Genomic DNA, 17,957 nt, shown 5'->3' on the forward strand with positions numbered 1-17,957 from the left:
CCAGTTGATCATTCCCTCTTCTTTGTGGATGGTGCTATTTTGGCTACGTAAGAATTCACACTCAGAGAATAAAGATTGCTGTTGTTAAGCATCAGGAGCAGCCAACATGGTGTCCTGCAGATATTGTTGGGCTCCCAACTCCTATCAGCCAGCATGGATAGTGTTCAGGATTGATGGGAGTCATTGTCCAGTAACAACTTGAGGGCTCCCTGTTGCCGCCACCTGGTATATATTTTGATATGGACTTAGTGGTTTGTCACAGTTTCTGGATCCATCAGGAACACTCACACGCTTGAACTCAGCCTGGCAGAAGCTTCTCCATAATATCTTCAAACAATTTGATTATAATCATGGTACTTTTGAGGTATCTAAATAATCTTACAGGGCTTGATTCAGGTTGATATATTTTCAGCACCTGGCTTCCGTCTTGGGCGCATTCCTAGTGACATGTTGACAGAGCTTGATATGGAACCCAAAGTGGCCCTGTGTAGATGGAAGTTGGCTTGGCTCTTTATGGCAGAATGCCCTAAGATGTCCCCTTCCAGCCCCCAAAAGGGACCCTGCAGTTCCTAGAGCTAACATGTCCTACAAGATACAGCCAGGATATAGGACAGGCATAGGTAAACTCGGTCCTCCGGATGTTTTGGAACTACAACTCCCATCATCCCTGACAACTGGTCCTGTTAGCTAGGGATGATGGGAATTGTAGTCCCAAAACATCTGGAGGCCCGAGTTTGCCTGTGCCTGGTACAGTGGTACCTCGGGTTACATATGCTTCAGGTTACATTCGCTTCAGGTTACAGACTCCGCTAACCCAGAAATAGTACCTTGGGTTAAGAACTTTGCTTCAGGATGAGAACAGAAATCGCACGGTGGCAGCAGGAGTCCCCTTTAGCTAAAGTGGTGCTTCAGGTTAAGAACAGTTTCAGGTTAAGAATGGACCCCTGGAACGAATTAAGTACGTAACCAGAGGTACCACTGTATAGGACAATAAGAGGTTCAGACTGGACACAAGGCAAAGTGGGGAGAGGTTCAGGTTTGAGAGTTGTTAGGAAACCCCCTATTGCTCACACAGAGCTATAGTTCACATTGCGGTTTAAGTGTCAATCCCTGTTCCCAGGGCACTCTGGGAGCTGTAGCTCTGTGGGGGAATTGGGGTCTCCTAACAACTCTCAGGGGCCTTAACAAACTGCACATATCATAATTCATGATAAAGTGGTATGATCCTTCTTTAAATGCATAGTGAAGATAGGGCCTTACCTGCAAAGCTAATGTTTGTGCTGCTTAAATGGAATTATGTTGTCTGCAACATTGTTCTTCGGTAGAGATTTAATTTATTTAGCACGTTTGTGTCTATTTGAAACATTTCTACCCTGCCTTTTCTTCAGATAGAATCCACGTAGCGCCCCCCCCCCCATTTCAGGTTTATGCAACGTTCTCAAAGTGAGTACCAGTAAAAACAATTTCTAAACAATAATACTATAAATCATAATAAATACCAGGATGAAAGGAGGGGAAATCTAAAAAACGCAGAGATGGCCTGGAAGCCAATACTACATAGAACAGCAGATTAAAACCATTCATTGTGAAAGTAAGTTAGTCACTGTTTGGTAAAAGCCATTATTAAAATGCCTGGATGAATTGAGCGGTTTCTACTACATGATGCCTGACTCTTAGAAATGGGGATATCTGTGATTGCGTTTAGACATATCTTGCCTTAATATGCTGATATATGAACGATCCATTTTTCCTGTGCACAAAGCCCCTTGGCACCTCTTTTTGCACAAGGCAAACCAAGAAGTCTTCCATGTAGTTCTTCATCTCATCCAAAAAGGAAACATTAATATCTTCTAAAGAAACCAGGCTATTAAATCATGGTTTGAAGTTGGGTTGCTGTTATGGCTTTTTCTGAAACTATTAACCATTGTTTCCTGGCTTGGATGAAACGGGAAACAATAGTTAATTGAAAAGTTTCCAGTTTGCCAGCCTATGCAAAGAGAGGAGACAGTTGTTTTTGTGGACAAAAGGTTTGTTCATATCTGAGATTATTAATGAGATAGGTTCATTTAAACTCTCCTTATGGAGATCATTTGACAAAGGGTGTCATGTTCTCTCTGGTTGTGGGCCCAGTTGTAGTAAGACAGAGTTCATCAGGGTTCCTGTTGCATAGGAAGCAATAAATGACATGACAGCCTTTTTGGGATCGAAATGGCCACAACTTTATTGACTGCAGATGCAAGAAGGCTTTGGCTTAGGCATTGGATATGTATACTGGTTGCTGGATGACAACTTCATCAGGGTCAGTCTTGGGTTAAGCATCCCCACGTGACACATATCAAATACAGGTGACCCATGTTGTTGTTGTTTGGTCATGTCCGACTCTTCATGACCCCATGGACCAGAGCACGCCAGGCACTCCTGTCGTCCACTGCCTCCCACAGTTTAGTCAAACTCATGCTGGTAGCTTCGAGAACACTGTCCAACCATCTCGTCCTCTGTCGTCCCCTTCTTCTTGTGCCCTCCATCTTTCCCAACATCAGGGTCTTTTCCAGGGAGTCTTCTTTTCTCATGAGGTGGCCAAAGTAGTGGAGCCTCAGCTTCACGATCTGTCCTTCCAGTGAGCACTCTGGGCTGATTTCCTTAAGAATGGATAGGTTTGATCTTCTTGCAGTCCATGGGACTCTCAAGAGTCCCCTCCAGCACCATAATTCAGAATCATAAATTCTCTGGCGACCAGCCTTCTTTATGCAGGTGACCCATACAGAATGCCAATTGGGGAGTTCTATGGCCTGTTAGCCCTTGTCTGGACATACAGACAAACCCCTTTGTCTGAGTACCCTGATGCTTTGATCCTGAGGAGAGAGGGTAAGTCTCCTCCCCCCGCCACCTTAGACTAAAGATGCAACCCAACTGCTTTTCCCGCCAACAAGCTGTGACAGTTGCTTGGAGGTAGGCAAAACCTCCAAACCAACCCAATTAGCTGCAGGCAAATTCCTCCCTGACCCTGAATAAGGCGACCAAGCAAGCAAGGTCACACACGTGCACCACCTGCTTACCTTTAGGTGAGGACAAAATTATACAAGGCCAGAGGGTGGGATGTCTGATGCTGCTTGGAGGCTATGCAGCCAGCTTTTATGATTTGAAGACGGACCTGAGTGGAAGCAGGCTTACCGAGGTCTTGTCTCCAAATTCCCACCCTGCAGCCTGGGCTCTAATTGGCCAGTTTAAATTCAAACTCCCTGTGGCTAGCTGGTTGATGATGCCAGCCAGCCAGCCACACAGGAACTTTCCCCTTGCCCGCAGCTACCACTGCTGTCGAGAACGGTTATTGGTCTTTCTCACTTGCCTCGCTTCCAAGAATTTCCTCAGGCACAAATCTTAATCCTTAGTAGATTTGTATGTGAATTAAGATATAAGATGGTTTCTATGAGAATTAAAACACGTGACTTGATAACATTTGTTGTTATATTTTTGAAGGTGTTGATGCCAACCGAAAGGTGGGTGAACTGCCCGACCAATGCTATGTGGTTAATTGTTTCTCTGTTGCACTGGTACAGAGAGAGGTGCTCAGGGACATTTTTAAAAAGGCAGTTTTAGACATAGCCCAACAAGAAACAGCATCCACATAATGGGAAAACAAATGATAGAAACAAGTATCTTTAATGTGTAATCTCTGCCAGTGTAAATTGGAACAGATGAGCTTGAATTGCTTTTGCTAACAGCTCATCTATTTTATACATGGATTTGCTTGGCAATAATGTGTGTTAGGCTAAAAGTGACTACTATAATAATTTCTGTTGTATGCGATAATAATCTTTCCTGCTTTACTTCATTTTACTATTGTGCAAATAGTAAAGAAAAACGGTAGCAGTTCCCTGGGGTAAGGCTCCAAAGCCCAGATACCTTAACTATTCAAGGTGTTTACACCAAGCAGAGTTTTGATTAAATACCTGCATCACATTTCTAACAAGCAATTTTCTGTTGGATTTGTTTTATCTGCTAGATTTCGACTTCAGCGTGCCAGGCTCCATGAAGCTCCACAATCTTATTTCTAAGCTGAAGAAATGGATCAAAATTCTCGAGGCAAAAACAAAGCAGCTTCCCAAGTTCTTCCTCATAGAGGAGAAGTGCCGATTCCTGAGCAACTTCTCAGCCCAAACAGCCGAAGTGGAAATTCCTGGAGAGTTCCTTATGCCAAAGCCGACACATTATTACATCAAGATTGCACGGTAAATCTGGGGTTGGAAGCTAAGGCTGGGAAGTGTACTAGTTATACGTACCAGAACTTCTTGGGTTAGTTCCCGGCTAAGGTGCTGAATGTAGGTCACTAGTTGGACTAGGTAAAGGTAAAGGGACCCCTGACCATTAGGTCCAGTCGTGGCCGACTCTGGGGTTGTGGCGCTCATCTCACTTTATTGACCGAGGGAGCCGGCGTACAGCTTCCGAGTCATGTGGCCAGCATGACTAAGCTGCTTCTGGCGAACCAGAGCAGCACACGGAAACACCCTTTACCTTCCCGCCAGAGTGGTACCTATTTATCTACTTGCACTTTGACGTGCTTTCGAACTGCGAGGTTGGCAGGAGCAGGGACCGAACAATGAGAGCTCACCCCGTCGCGGGGATTCGAACCGCCGACCTTCTGACTGGCAAGTCCTAGGCTCTGTGGTTTAACCCACAGTGCCGTTAGTCATAAATTAGCTTCAGTGATTTCCTGGGAACTTAAGTTCAACTAACTTGGTCTGGATCCAACCCAAAATTAACCTCTCCATTTTCCTGGGCTTCTCTGTTCTCCAGACACAATCATCTGGGGCCTGAAACAGTTTCTGCCACCATATTTGGTCGGGTTTACAGACGAATTCATGGAAGACGAGCAGGAGAGCTACACCACACATCTAAAGCACATGACTTCCCCCAGAGAATCCTGGGAACTGTAGTTTCCTTCTCACAGATCTACAGTTCCCAACACCTTTAACGAACCACAGCAATGTGTGCTGCACAAGAATTTAAAGTGACACAGGCTGTACTCAAAGGCTTGTGATCTAAAGATAAAGTAAAAGGATAGCACCACACATCATCCCTCCTGTTGCCAGGCTCCTAAGGGTGTGCTAACATTGTTTTACCCTAGTTTTTAGCTGATATTTTTACCAAGAAGTTTTAACTGCAGCCTTAAGTGTCAGTTTTGTTTAGATCTGTTGTTTTTTGTTGCATTTATAAATATACACTCTTTTTCCCTATCGTGCTCTGAGAGATTTTAGGTTGAAAGGTAGAATACAAATCCCATAAATAAATAGAAAACGCAGTGTAAACAAATAGCTACAGTTAACAGATCTAGCAAAAAAAGTACAATTTTGCCTTATTCTCCCTGAGAAGTGTAATATTTCGGTTTTGGAGCATTTCTGTTTCCTGACAATTTCATTTCCTCAGGAGGCAAAATTGCAGACTAACCTTTTTTCTTCCATGCATTGATTAAAATTTGGTGGCTGCACCAAGGGTTGAACAAAATTGGCCTTCCCTGTCTTGAGCCATTAGTTTCCTACCTTTTTTCTTTTTTCTTTTCATTTCAAGGCCTGATTATCTACTTTGGTGTCTTGCCAGGGATTAGTCAGATGTTCCCAAGGGCTCCCAACAGCAGTGTGCATCTGCACGCTTGATTCTTTCCAAGGCGAGAGAAACTAAGCCTGCCAACAGGAAGGCAGTCTGTCCTTTATAGAGTCCTGACTAACAAGCAACTACTTTCTGGTGTGTGGGAGTCAGTGTGTTGTTTTTAAAATCCCTCCTACACAGTCGTGAAAGCTGAGCTCGGCCATTTCCTGCAGGGGTGAAGACAGAGACTGCAGAGAGAGCATCTTTACGGAAGTCAGCATTTTATGGAGTAAAGGGTTCAGAGCCGTTGATTTTAAGTACCCAGCTCTCAAACCCTGTGCTAGACGTAGCTCTTTGTCATTTTAGAATAGCATTTGTGAGATCCGGGTGCAAACCTGTGGTTTGCTGGGGAAGGGCCATAGCTCAGTGGCAGGGCATCTGCCTTGCCAGCTGAAGGTGCCAGCTTTGATCCCTGGCATCTCCAGGTAGGCCTGAGAAAGGCTCATAATCCTGACAGCCACTGCCAGTCTGTGTAGGCGATACTGAGCTAGATTGACCAATGGTCTGACTTCCTAGATTGACCAATAGGCAGCTTCCTGTATTCCTACCTTGGGAGTCACACTGGCGATCTAAAGGACCCTTTGCACAAATTGAAGCCACTTTATTTCCCCACTTGTATGCTGCCTTTCCATGATGCAGTCAAACTTAAAAGGCTTCTTACAAATAAAAATAGCAAAAGAATCCCAACAGTAAAACAAAAGAATCCCAACAGTAAAACAAAATAGCAGTGAAAGTAGCATTAACAGCAGCAGTATCAATCATAATTTTGTGTTTTGTCCTGGGTTTTCTTCCCTGCCAAATAAACTTAAGATAGCTCTTTCTGCCATTCCTTAAAATTTTGAATATCATTAACTATAGGTATTGTCTGAAATAGCATCTTTGGAAGTACTTTCTTTTTTATAGCAGAAATTTTGCCCAACAGTGATAATTGCATTCTGCTTCAAATTTGCATATCTTTTTTGATTTCTTTCCAAACCTTTACACAGTTATCATTAAAGATATTATTATTATTATTATTATTATTATTATTATTATTCACCGTTAACCATATCTCCAGGTATTTCACTTCCTTTTCACTCTTTATACCACTGAGTCTTTCTAGGTCTTTGAGTTAACCATCCATATTTTTGACTAACGTTGTTTTTTGAATAGCAAGGACCCAGTATTATCTCTCTTGGCTCTTGAAAGGGATTTAAATCCCACCCTTGTTCCCAAGGAGCTGTTAGCTCTGCTGCTTGCTGCAGCCAGACTCAAAATTGCCTTACGTTGGACATCTGCATCAATTCCCTCTAGTGGAATTGTTTGGGAGAGTATGGGACACAGCCTTGGCTGAGCCTTTAAACCATCACAGGAGGCTTTAAAACAAGACCATTTTGATGTGATATGGTGACCATTCATATGCTTTATAAATAAAAATAGTGCACTGCATAGGCCCACAACAATACACATCTCTCCGTGGCAAGGCTACCTTACCAGTATGTGGCTCTTACTTCCAAACTGTCCCATTGCAGAATCTTATTTTATTATGATGTCTGCAAAAGTATGCTGAGATTTCTGTTTATTTTATTCCAGCTGCAGTAATGTGCTCCACACATTTTTTTTGTTTCCTTGTTGTTTTTGAAAACTTAAAAAAGCACTTTTTAAAAAAGAAGAAGAAAAGCAGCAACAACTAAGTAAAAAGTAAATAAATACTCACCTGAATAAAGCAGTCTCGCTTAAAAGTGAGAGAAATGGTCTTCCAGCCATACAGGACGGAAGGGGAGGAGAGGTCTTCAGTTTTTGCCAGTTCCTCCCAGCTGCTGCCCATCACACGACAGCGCACACCATTCGGGAGGGTTCCCCCAGGCTGTTGAGAGCAGCTGGGGCGAGGGAGGGAGCAGGAGGGCTCTCTTTTTCTCAGCAGAACTTTGCCTGCGGTTTTTGAGGTTGAGAGCCTAAGAATTTTATTTTTGGCGTGAGCCAAGATCTAAAATAGGCCTACCCATCAGTCCAAATGTACAGGAAGCTGCCTTGAACCAGGTTAGATGACAGCTGCTTTCATGGGCCCTGACTCCTCGGGCGCTCAGGCAGAGGTCTTGCTGCCACCTCCTGCTCCCTGGTCCCCTATCTGGAGATGCCAGGGATTGACCTGGGAACCCTTCTTCACGCAAAACAGGTGCTCAGCCTCTGAGTTGGCTCCACCTCCACCACTGCTCAGTGTTCATATGGAGCAATGGATTGTAAAAAGTGCTCGGAGTAGGTCCGTCGGAATTAATGGGCGTGACTAGCATAGGTTCATTAATTTAGCGCATCTATTGTTGTGTGGAATGTAGTTAGATGCAGTTTTCAGTTCTGTGTGCTGCAGGTAGATAAATTGACAGGTTGGAAAAGGTTCAGAGAAGATGGTTCAGATGGTATGGAAGTTGCATCCTGTGAGGAATGGTTCAATGGATCATTCAGGCTTGAAGAAGACAAGGCTGAGTGAGGCCATGCACAGGTACTACCAAACTGGGATAACTCAGAGCATGAGACTCTTAATCTCAGGGTTGTGGGTTTGGCCCTGTATATCTGAAGGAGCGTCTCCACCCCCATTGTTCAGCCCGGACACAGATTCTGCACCAAGGGCCTTCTGGCTGTTACCTCGTTGCGAGAAGTGAAGTTATAGGGAACTAGGCAGAGGGCCTTTTCAGTAGTAGTAACAAGAAGAGGAAGAAGAAGAAGAAGAATTTATTATTTCTACCCTATCCATCTGGCTGGGTTTCCCCAGCCACTTTGGGCAGCTTCCAACAAAAGATTAAAAATACATTAAAACATCAAAATAAAAAAGTTCCTTCCAGTAGCACCTTAAAGACCAACTAAGTTAGTTCTTGGTATGAGCTTTCGTGTGCATGCACACTTCTTCAGATACACAGCTTTCGTGCATGCACACGAAAGCTCATACCAAGAACTAACTTAGTTGGTCTTTAAGGTGCTACTGGAAGGAACTTTTTTATTTTGACTATGGCAGATCAACACGGCTACCTATCTGTAATTAAAACATCAGTCATTAAAAACTTCCCTAAACAGGGCTGCCTTCAGATGTCTTCTAAAAGTAATATAGTTGTTTATTTCCTTGACATCTGATGCGAGGGCGTTCTACAGGGCAGGCACCACTAACGAGAAGACCCTCTACCTGGGTCCCTGTAACTTTGCTTCTCACAGTGAGGGAACTGCCATTAGGCCCTCAGCACTGGACCTCAGTGTCCGGGAGATGCGTAACTATATAACCTTTAGAAGACAACTGAAGGCAGTCCTGTGTAGGAAAGCTTTCAATGTGTTATGTTTTATCATGTTTTTATATATGTTGGAAGCCACCTAGAGTAGCTGGAGCAACCCAATCAGATGGGCGGGGTACAAATAATAGAATTATTACTATTAAGTCCCAAGTTGGGCAAAGGATTCCTGCATTGGAGGTGGTTGGGCTAATTGATCCTCATGGTCCCTTCCAATTCTATGGTTCTTTGATTCTACAGTACCTGTAGGGCTGTCATGCAGAGGGCAAAGACTGGTGGTAGAGCAACTGCTTTTATTGTGAAAGGTCCCAGGATAGAATCTGCTGGTTGGGCTGGGAGGGAAACATCTGTCTGTGACCCTGGAGAGACAATGCCAGTCAGTGTAGACAGTATGGAGCTAGATGGACCAGTGGTTTAAGGCAGCTTCCTGTGCTCCCAGGGCAGGGCTAGATTTAATGGGTAAAACGTAAGAGAAATGTCTTAACGGTAAGAGCAGTTCACCAGTGGAACCAATTGCCATAGATTTTCCTGTGCTGGAGGTTTGTAAGCAGATGTTGGGCAGCCATCTGTTAGGGTTTCTCTCTCTGGATTTTCCTGCATCAGGCATTTGGTTAGATTAGATGGCTTGCAAGACACACACAGACACACACACACACACACACACACACACACACACTGCAGCTGTGTGATTCTTCTGTTGGCCTTGTTAAGTATGTGTTGGGCTGCAGGCAATGGGCCGGATTCAGCTTGGTGGGTTGAGAAGTTGTGCAGAATTCGAATTAAGCCATTTTTTAAAGGAGAATGGATTTATTTTCTGCCTTTCAAGACCGTTTTGGATACATTTCAATTTAGCTCTTCCATGTGTACTTGAGAGAGATTTTGGGGAAGGGTGTGTGTGTGGCAGCATCAGCAGCAGTGGATGACCTTTAAACTTATATAACTGCTCTCAAATCTGAAGCACATCCAATTGCATGCTCGGTCTTCTGTTCCCGTCGTGGTTTCACTGACAGTAATATGGAAATCAGAACCCAAGCTACACCAAGCGACTTGGTTTTGTTGTTTCTGTCTATTGAGAAAATCATTTCTCAGTCAATTTGGAGAAGACAAAAGATGCTGGAAGCTTTTCATACATAATACCAGTCTTGGCTGAGCCGCGTAATAGAAAATGTAGCTGCATCATTATAAAAATTCATAATGAGAATGTTAGTTTTACAAAAACTCAGCTGCTAATATGCTTCATTTTGTTAGCTTTAAGTATGGCATTTCAGGGCCTCCCCCCCCTTTTAAAAAAAAAATCTTAGCTTTCATCTTGGAGGAAAGAAATGAAGCTTTGGACTTTGAAAGCTCAGGTGCTTTTATCTCTTTCTCTTTCTCTCTTCCCCACCCCCTTGATAGGTTTATGCCCAGAGTGGAGATAGTACAAAAGCATAACACTGCAGCCAGAAGACTCTATATCCGAGGTCATAATGGAAAGATTTACCCATATCTCGTAATGAACGATGCTTGCCTGACAGAGTCACGCAGAGAGGAACGAGTATTACAGCTCCTTCGCCTCCTCAACCCCTGTTTGGAGAAGAGGAAAGAAACCACAAAGAGGCATCTCTTTTTCACAGGTAGGTATGGGTGCAGCGAGCTGTTCCTAGGATTTCAAACAAGGAGCTCTAAAGGATCGTACATCTTCAAGTGCCTTGAATAACTTTTTGTTATGCGCAACCTCAAGATGTGTTGAGAAGACAAGTCCTGTGTTCCGAAGGGTCCCCTGGTACGCCAGCTGTCAGTCCTCTGGCTGGAAGGATGCAAGGAATCCTTTCCCAGACTCTGGTTCACGCTGAGGTTTGAATACAAAAAGAAGCAGCGGGAGTTTCTCCAGCTCTTTCTTAATGGCGCAGAGAAGAGAAGACTTCAACACCCCAAGCCCTTTGCACTCGTCAGAGGGCTTGCTCAAAGGAGACGTGGAGTCTTCTTCTACTTGCGCTGCAGTTTGGAGCTGGAAAGAAACAGCAGGAGCCTTTCCTGCTATTTTTCTCCATCCCTCCGTGCAAGCTAAGAAGTCTTGCGCTCTCCAAAGCCCTCTGCAACTGTCCACAGACCAGGGTGGGCGTTGCTTGTGAAAACATTTGTGCACCTTTGCTCATTCACCTTGATCCCTCTTTTACATAGCAGAGAGGCTCCCACAGTGGCAGGAGTGGGGGACCTGTGGCTCTCCAGATATTGCAGGACTATGGCTGCTATCATTTCTAACCATTGGCCCATGCTGTCTGAGGCAACCGTGCAAAGCCGCAATCATGTAGCTCAGATGGTAGAGCATGAGACTCTTAATCTCAAAGTTGTGGGTTCAAGCCCCACGTTGGACAAAGGATTCTTGCATTGCAGGGGTTGGACTAGATTATCCTAGGAGTTCCAACAGCTCTATGATTCTAATTAAAAGAGCGTAAGATGCGACTTATCTGTACTACTGCTACTAATTATTGTAAAAAATATAAAGGTCCCCTGGATGGTTAAGTCCAGTCAAAGCGGACTATGGGGTTGCGGCACTCATCTCGCTTCAGGCCAAGGGAGCCGGTGTTTGTCCGCAGACAGCTTTCCCAGTCATGTGGCCAGCATGAATAAACTGCTTCTGGCACAACAGGACACCATGACGAGTGCCAGAGAGCACGGAAATGCTGTTTACCTTCCTGCCGCAGCGGTACCTATTTATCTACTTGCACTGGTGTGCTTTTGAACTGCTAGGTTGGCAGAAGCTGGAATAGAGCAACTGGAGCTCACCCCGTCACGGGGATTTGAACTTCTGACCTTCTGATTGGCAAGCCCAAGAGGCTCAGTGGTTTAGACCACAGTGCCACCCGCGTCCCACTAATTATTGTATCCAATGTTAGTCATACTCGGGAGTCAACCCATTTGACTGAACGTACATGATGGTGAACATTGGTCCATTAATTTCATTGGGTTTTCCCTGAGTACAACTTGGTTGTATATAAGAACAGAATGTAGAGCCTTTGGCTGGTGATGCAGCAGGTATAAAGCGGAGCTAAAGGCATCCCGGCAGAGCCTTAGTGAAGCAGGAATAACCTTGTCGCTGAAGGTCGCTTCCTCTCTGCTTGCCAGGCCTTTCCTCTCTAGTTGCTGCCGTTCTCCCGAGCCTCCTATAGTTTTGAGCCAGGGTTGGGCTTTCTTCTTTCGGAACGAAAAATTGTGCTTCATGGCATAATCGGATAAAGCGAGCGTGTCAGCAGTAGGTGGATTTTTATCTGAGCAGAAATTATCCTTGTCTCTGACATAAAAGTGAGCAGAGTAGCCCATGACTCTCCAGATTTGCAGCTGGCGTGGTGTAGCAATGGGAGGCTTGAAATCCTGTTCAGGGTAATACAGCTCTTCATTCAGAAATGCCTTTGTGGGGCCTGGCGTCTAGTACAAACAAATGGTTCTTTCTTGTGAGTTCTCTTTCATAGCAGAGCTCTTGAGTCTGCCGAGAGTGGACAACGAGTGCCACTTGACACACTTCAGGCCGATCATCACGGCAGTGGGAGAACTGATATCTACATACTTTGCCAGTCTAGAATCTGCTTCGATGTAGAAGGCGTCTTCTTCTTGCAAACCCTTTTCTCCTTGTGCTTGTTGCTCATGAGGCACCATAAGTGAACAGGGTATTTTAGTCCTGTGGTGGAGCCCAAGCTCAGGTTTATTATTATTATTATTATAATTATTATTATTTATTTATTTGATTTATATACCCCTAGGGCGGAGTACAAGGGACGCGGGTGGCGCTGTGGGCTAAACCACAGAGCCTAGCACTTGCCGATCAGATGGTCGGCGGTTTGAATCCCTGCGACGGGGTGAGCTCCCGTTGCTCGGTCCCTGCTCCTGCCCACCTAGCAGTTCGAAAGCACCTCAAAGTGCAAGTAGATAAATAGGGACCGCGGGAAGGTAAACGGCGTTTCCGTGTGCTGCTCTGCTTCGACAGTAGCGGCTTAGTCACGCTGGCCACGTGACCCGGAAGCTGTCTGCGGAGAAGCGCCGGCTCCCGGCCTCTTGAGCGAGATGAGCACGCAACCCCAGAGTCGGTCACGACTGGACCGTATGGTCAGGGGTCCTTTACCTTTACCTTTTTAGGGCGGAGTACAACATAAAAAACCTATTTTATGGAGCATAATAATAGAATTATACTCATAAAATAATCATAATAATAGGCGGGCCCACATTTAACAGGTCATAGATTATTCAAGGGCCAAAGGCCTGGATAAAGAGGCATGTTTTTGCCTGGCACCTAAAGACATGTAATGATGGCACCAGGCAAGCCTCTCTGGGGAGATCATTCCACAGTCGGGGAGCCACCACAGAAAAGGCTTGTTCTCATGCTGCCACCCTCCAATCCTCTCAGAAAGGGAGGACATACAGGAGGGTCTTGGATGACAAACGCAGGGTCCGGGTCAGTTTGTATGCTGAGAGGCAGTCCTTAAGATATTGAGGTCCTGACCCGTGTAAGGTTGTAACATCCCCCTTTGTAGAATGGTTTGCAGCAAAGAGACGTTTTAACAGGGATTCCTGTGCCTAGATAGGGCCTGGTGTGCATCTTAATGTATGGCTGGGAAAGACTTGTGTCTGAAACCCTTGAGAGAGCCACTGCCAGGCTGCAAAGACAGTACAGTCATACCTCATGTTACGTTTGCTTCTGGTTGTGCGTTTTCAGGTTGCATCCCATGGCAACCCGGAAGTAACGGAACCGGTTACTTCCAGGTTTCGCCGCTCATGCATGCGTAGACGTGCAAAATAACATTATGCGCCTGCGCAGAAGCAACGAATCATGACCCACGTGTGCGCAGGTTGCAAACGGGCCTCCAGAACGGATCCTGTTTGTAACCAGAGGTACCACTGTAGTTGGCTAGATGGATTGATGATTTGACTCTGCATAAGGCGGCTTCCAATAGTGGGGAAGCTTTATGGCCAGATCCTATAACTGGTGGGGAATCCAGCAGGCCAGGTATGTATTGTTACCCACTGCCGTTAGCCAATTTTGACAACCCGCCAGTCAATCCACTGCTGTTATCTGCTGGCACAAGGCTGGCAAAGCTTCTTTCTCCAGGGATCAGTTCCACAACTGAGCTCCCCAGGGAAATCTCAGTCACATAACCAATCTAGCAGGCTTGATTGGCCGTGCCTTTAAAACTTCCTTCTGTAGGATCGGCTTCATGAGCAAGTTCCCCACAGGGAACCTGGTTGTGCAGTTGATCCATCTCTACTTGCCCCGCACCTGACACCACATATGACATTGGGTGTGGGGCAGCTGCAAGTGGTTTGGGGAAAACAGCTTGTGGGCCAAATTGAGACCTTTGCTGGGCCAGATTTGGCCGGCGAGTGAGAGGTTCCTAACCCCTGTCCTATGGCAAGATTGAGGAACACGTGAGCCAACTCCTACTAGCCCTAGCCAGGGATTTTACCATGGAAGCATCTGGGGGACCATTTGAACATCTGGATTTTTGACCTTGGCAAAGGCAACAAAGGACAAACAAGGATAACAAGGGACTAATGTGAGCAAATGCAGTTATGGGTTTCAGCTTGCCAAAAGGGTTACACAAAGGTTTCACAGGGAAGGTTTAAGTTTTGGGTTAATCTCTTACTCAATTAAATGGTTGGTTGGTTGATTATTAAATCTGCAGACATTGGCATATGAGGAAAAAAGCCCAAAAGTTCTTTTAAAAAGGTGTCCCTCCCTCCAAACCTATAACTCCAGATGTTGTTCAACTACAGCGCCCATCATCTATGGCCATTGGGAACGTTGACTGGGACTGATAAGAGTTGGAGTCCAACAACAACTGGAGGGACAGAGGTTTCCTCACCCTTGCGCTTAGCAGCGCATGCATGTGTTGCAGCTTTTGTCCTCTTAGGAAAGGCACCCCCCTTTTTCTCACACACAGAAGAGAGTGTCTTTTTGTATTAAATCATTTTAAATGCTTTAAACTCTGCTGACTGGTTTTAATGAGGGGAGCTTTTATAGGTCTGTTGAAATGTTTCCAGTCAATTTAATCGAACCGATTAATCAACTTAATATTGCGGCCAAAGTTTTGAGGAGGGACGATGTCAGTTTCCGCAGTTCAGGAAGGCTTGAAGCTCTGAGGGAGCTTTCGCTGCAGCTGTAAAGCATCTCATCAGCCTTTGGGAAACTTGTATGGAAAGTGGAGGCTCCATCCCTTCCAGGCTCTCAGTCAAGTCCCAAACCGTGTAGGTGCTTTATCTACTTTACTCTCCTGCAAAGTAGCCTCACGTCTAGCTAGCCAGGTGCTTTGACAAGAGGTCTTGCTGGCCATTTTCTCTGCTGCAGCAGCTCGGGGGGTGATGGGCATGTATGTGAGAGAGAGAGCTGGCCAGGATCCCAGCCAACTGGTGTGGAGACCTCTGGTCTTAGGGTGGGGATGCCTGGATTCAGTGCCACCTCTGCCAGTGCAGGTCTCTCTCCAGGGAGGGGTCCTGCTCCCCCCACTCTTCCTCCAAAGAGACACAAGAATCATAGAGTTTTAGAGCTGGAAGGGACCCTGAGGATCGAACCCGCCCCCCTTGCAATGCAGGAATATGCAGCTGTCCCATATGGGGACCAAACATGCAACTTGGGCGTCAGCACCACGCTGAATGGGCGATGTCATCTAAGAACATAAGAAAAGCCCTGCTGGTCCAGTCCAGCATCCTCTTCTCGCAGTTGCTATCCAGGTGCCTCTGGGAGGCTTACAATCAGTACCTGAGTGCAGCAGCATGCTCCCAAGGAACAAGCAAGCCTTTGAGAAGCTGAGGATGGTAGGAAAAGCAAAGAGGTTATGGATTTGCATGTCTCGGGAGAGAAGAGCAGACATGGAGGCTGGGGAGGCCTCAGGAGAGCTTTAAAAGCAAGGACAAGGCCTGATGGTTACGGCTGTCCTGGGGAAAGGAGGAAAAATAATGTGTTGGGCTTGTTCGCTTTGATCCTTCAGGACATTAACTTTACGTTTTCCCCTTTCTCCCTGTCTCCAGTCCCCCGAGTCGTGGCCGTCTCTCCACAGATGCGCCTGGTCGAAGACAATCCTTCATCTCTCTCCCTCGTGGAGATCTACAAGCAGCGCTGCGCCAAGAAGGGGATTGAGCACGACAGCCCGATTTCTCGCTACTATGACAGACTGGCAACCGTCCAAGCGCGAGGGACCCAGGCCAGCCATCAGGTATTGTAATCTGTGACGAATGCGTTAAGACGCTCTCTGCGCCAGGTCTGCTCTTCGCCTCCCTTTGCTTCCCTTGCCTCGTATTTGATGCATCAATCTCATCTTTTCACTCTCTTGCTCTCTCTCCCATCCCCTTCTTTTTATCGGCAAAACAATCTTTCAAAGTAGATCTGCCAGAGGACTGAGCGGGCACCTGCATCGCATTAATATTGTGGCAAAGCTCCGAAAACATAAACCCTCAAAAGAGCCTTGTTACCTCTCCACCTTGTATGATTAATAGAGCGTAATTATGACCGGAAAAAGACAAGATATGCAACAAAGAAGTTTTGTTAGGCAGCTGTGGGTTGTTGGGTGTTTGGCATGGGTTGTTTTGCTTGTCAGAGCCATGAGCCCCACAAGAGGCAGTGATGGCCATCAACTTGGATGGGCTTAAAAGAGGATTAAACATATTTCTGGAAAGATAAGGCTCTCCATGACTACTAACCATGACCACCACGTTCCATCTCCACGTCAATGGCATTCTGCTTCCTTATACCAGCTTCAGAAAACCATAGGAGGGGGAAGAGTGTGGTTGTCCTCAGGTCCTGCTTCCAGGCTTTCTGTGGCCATCTTTCTGACCAATGTGAAAACAAGACGCTGGACTGGATGGGCCATTGGCCTGATCCAGCACGTTTGATCCAAGGGAGCCTGTGGTGCTGCAGATGCTTTTAGACTACAGATCCCATCACTTCTCACCATTGGTCATCCTGGCTAGGGGTGATGGGAGCCGGAGTCTTAAGAGCATTCATAGGACCACAGGATCCCCATCCCTAATCCAAACAGTACTTCAGGAGAAGCTTGCTTCATTGAGAAGTTCTTCCATGAACTCACCGTGTCACCTTGGGCCACTGTTCCTCCACTTTGGTTCTGCAATGGAGAAGAATCATAGCTCACTTGTAGAGCGTATGTGTTGCCTGCAGGAGGTCCCAGATTCAATCCTTTATATCTCCCTTTAAAAAGGGAGGGGGGTCAGGTAGCAGATGATAGGGAAGCCCCTTTATATGAGACCCTCGGTCACCCCTGCCAATCAATGCAGACAGTCCTGGACCAGCTTCCTGATAATGCGACTTAACAATACAAAGCTGTTAAGGATGACTATAGTAATGTGTATTAGTTGCTCCAGACACCCAGAAAGCCCTGCCCAAATGCTCTCACTGTTTTGTGTTTCAGTCCATAGACTGGCCTCTCCACCATTCTCTCTTTTCAAATATGAAAACAAAAAAGGAAGCTTTTTTCCATTTGGCGTTAAAAAAACCTGTCCGATATCTGCCATTCCCCCCTCCCCCTAGGCCAACTAAGACACAGTTTGAATCCCCCTGAAGTGGTGTAATTAAGGCTTAGTATTCCATTATCACCCTTGCCCATTTATAATAATAAATAGTTACTTTAAAAGCCTTAACACATATAATTAAGCATTGTGCTGTCCTCTTTCTTCCCATTGAAATTGATGCAGTTCCAGGTGTGTTGTGTCTTGAAAGTTGTGTCTGTAATAAACAACCTTTCATTCCTTGCACAGCATAAAATAAAATTAAGTGACGTGGAACATCTGTCTCTCTCTCCCGTTTTCTTTTTTGAGGCTCTTCCCTTCTGGTTGTGGAAATTTAGTCCCCCTCTCTCTCTGAGTAATTTAATTTAAGCAAGTGTGATTATCATTCTTTTCTAGTGCAGTGGAGCAGGTCCCCACTTTATTTTCTCCTTCTAATTAATTAGGCCAGTCCACGCTGTAGGTAATTAAATATGGAGGTAGTTCACAGATGTTTACATGGGAGGCACAACTTGGCTGCGGAAAGTGTGGTAACATTAATACTCAGATGCTTGAAGCGGATCTTGATTGCAGCCCGAG

At 45.6% G+C, this 17,957-nt stretch overlaps 1 protein-coding gene across 5 annotated transcripts in view; it reads left to right on the forward strand.

Moving 5' to 3' along the window:
* TRRAP (transformation/transcription domain associated protein) overlaps positions 1-17,957 on the forward strand; it is a 166,916-nt gene that overhangs the window by 141,571 nt on the left and 7,388 nt on the right. For all 5 annotated transcript variants that reach the window (XM_083474105.1, XM_083474102.1, XM_083474104.1 and 2 more), the window contains 3 exons: positions 4,004-4,229; positions 10,290-10,507; positions 15,891-16,075. In XM_083474105.1, the coding sequence (XP_083330231.1) occupies positions 4,004-4,229; positions 10,290-10,507; positions 15,891-16,075 (629 nt within the window). The remainder of the gene's footprint in view (positions 1-4,003; positions 4,230-10,289; positions 10,508-15,890; positions 16,076-17,957) is intronic.

Source organism: Podarcis liolepis, assembly GCF_965112155.1.
Source record: "Podarcis liolepis genome assembly, chromosome: 14".
NCBI classification, from domain to species: Eukaryota; Metazoa; Chordata; class Lepidosauria; order Squamata; family Lacertidae; genus Podarcis; species Podarcis liolepis.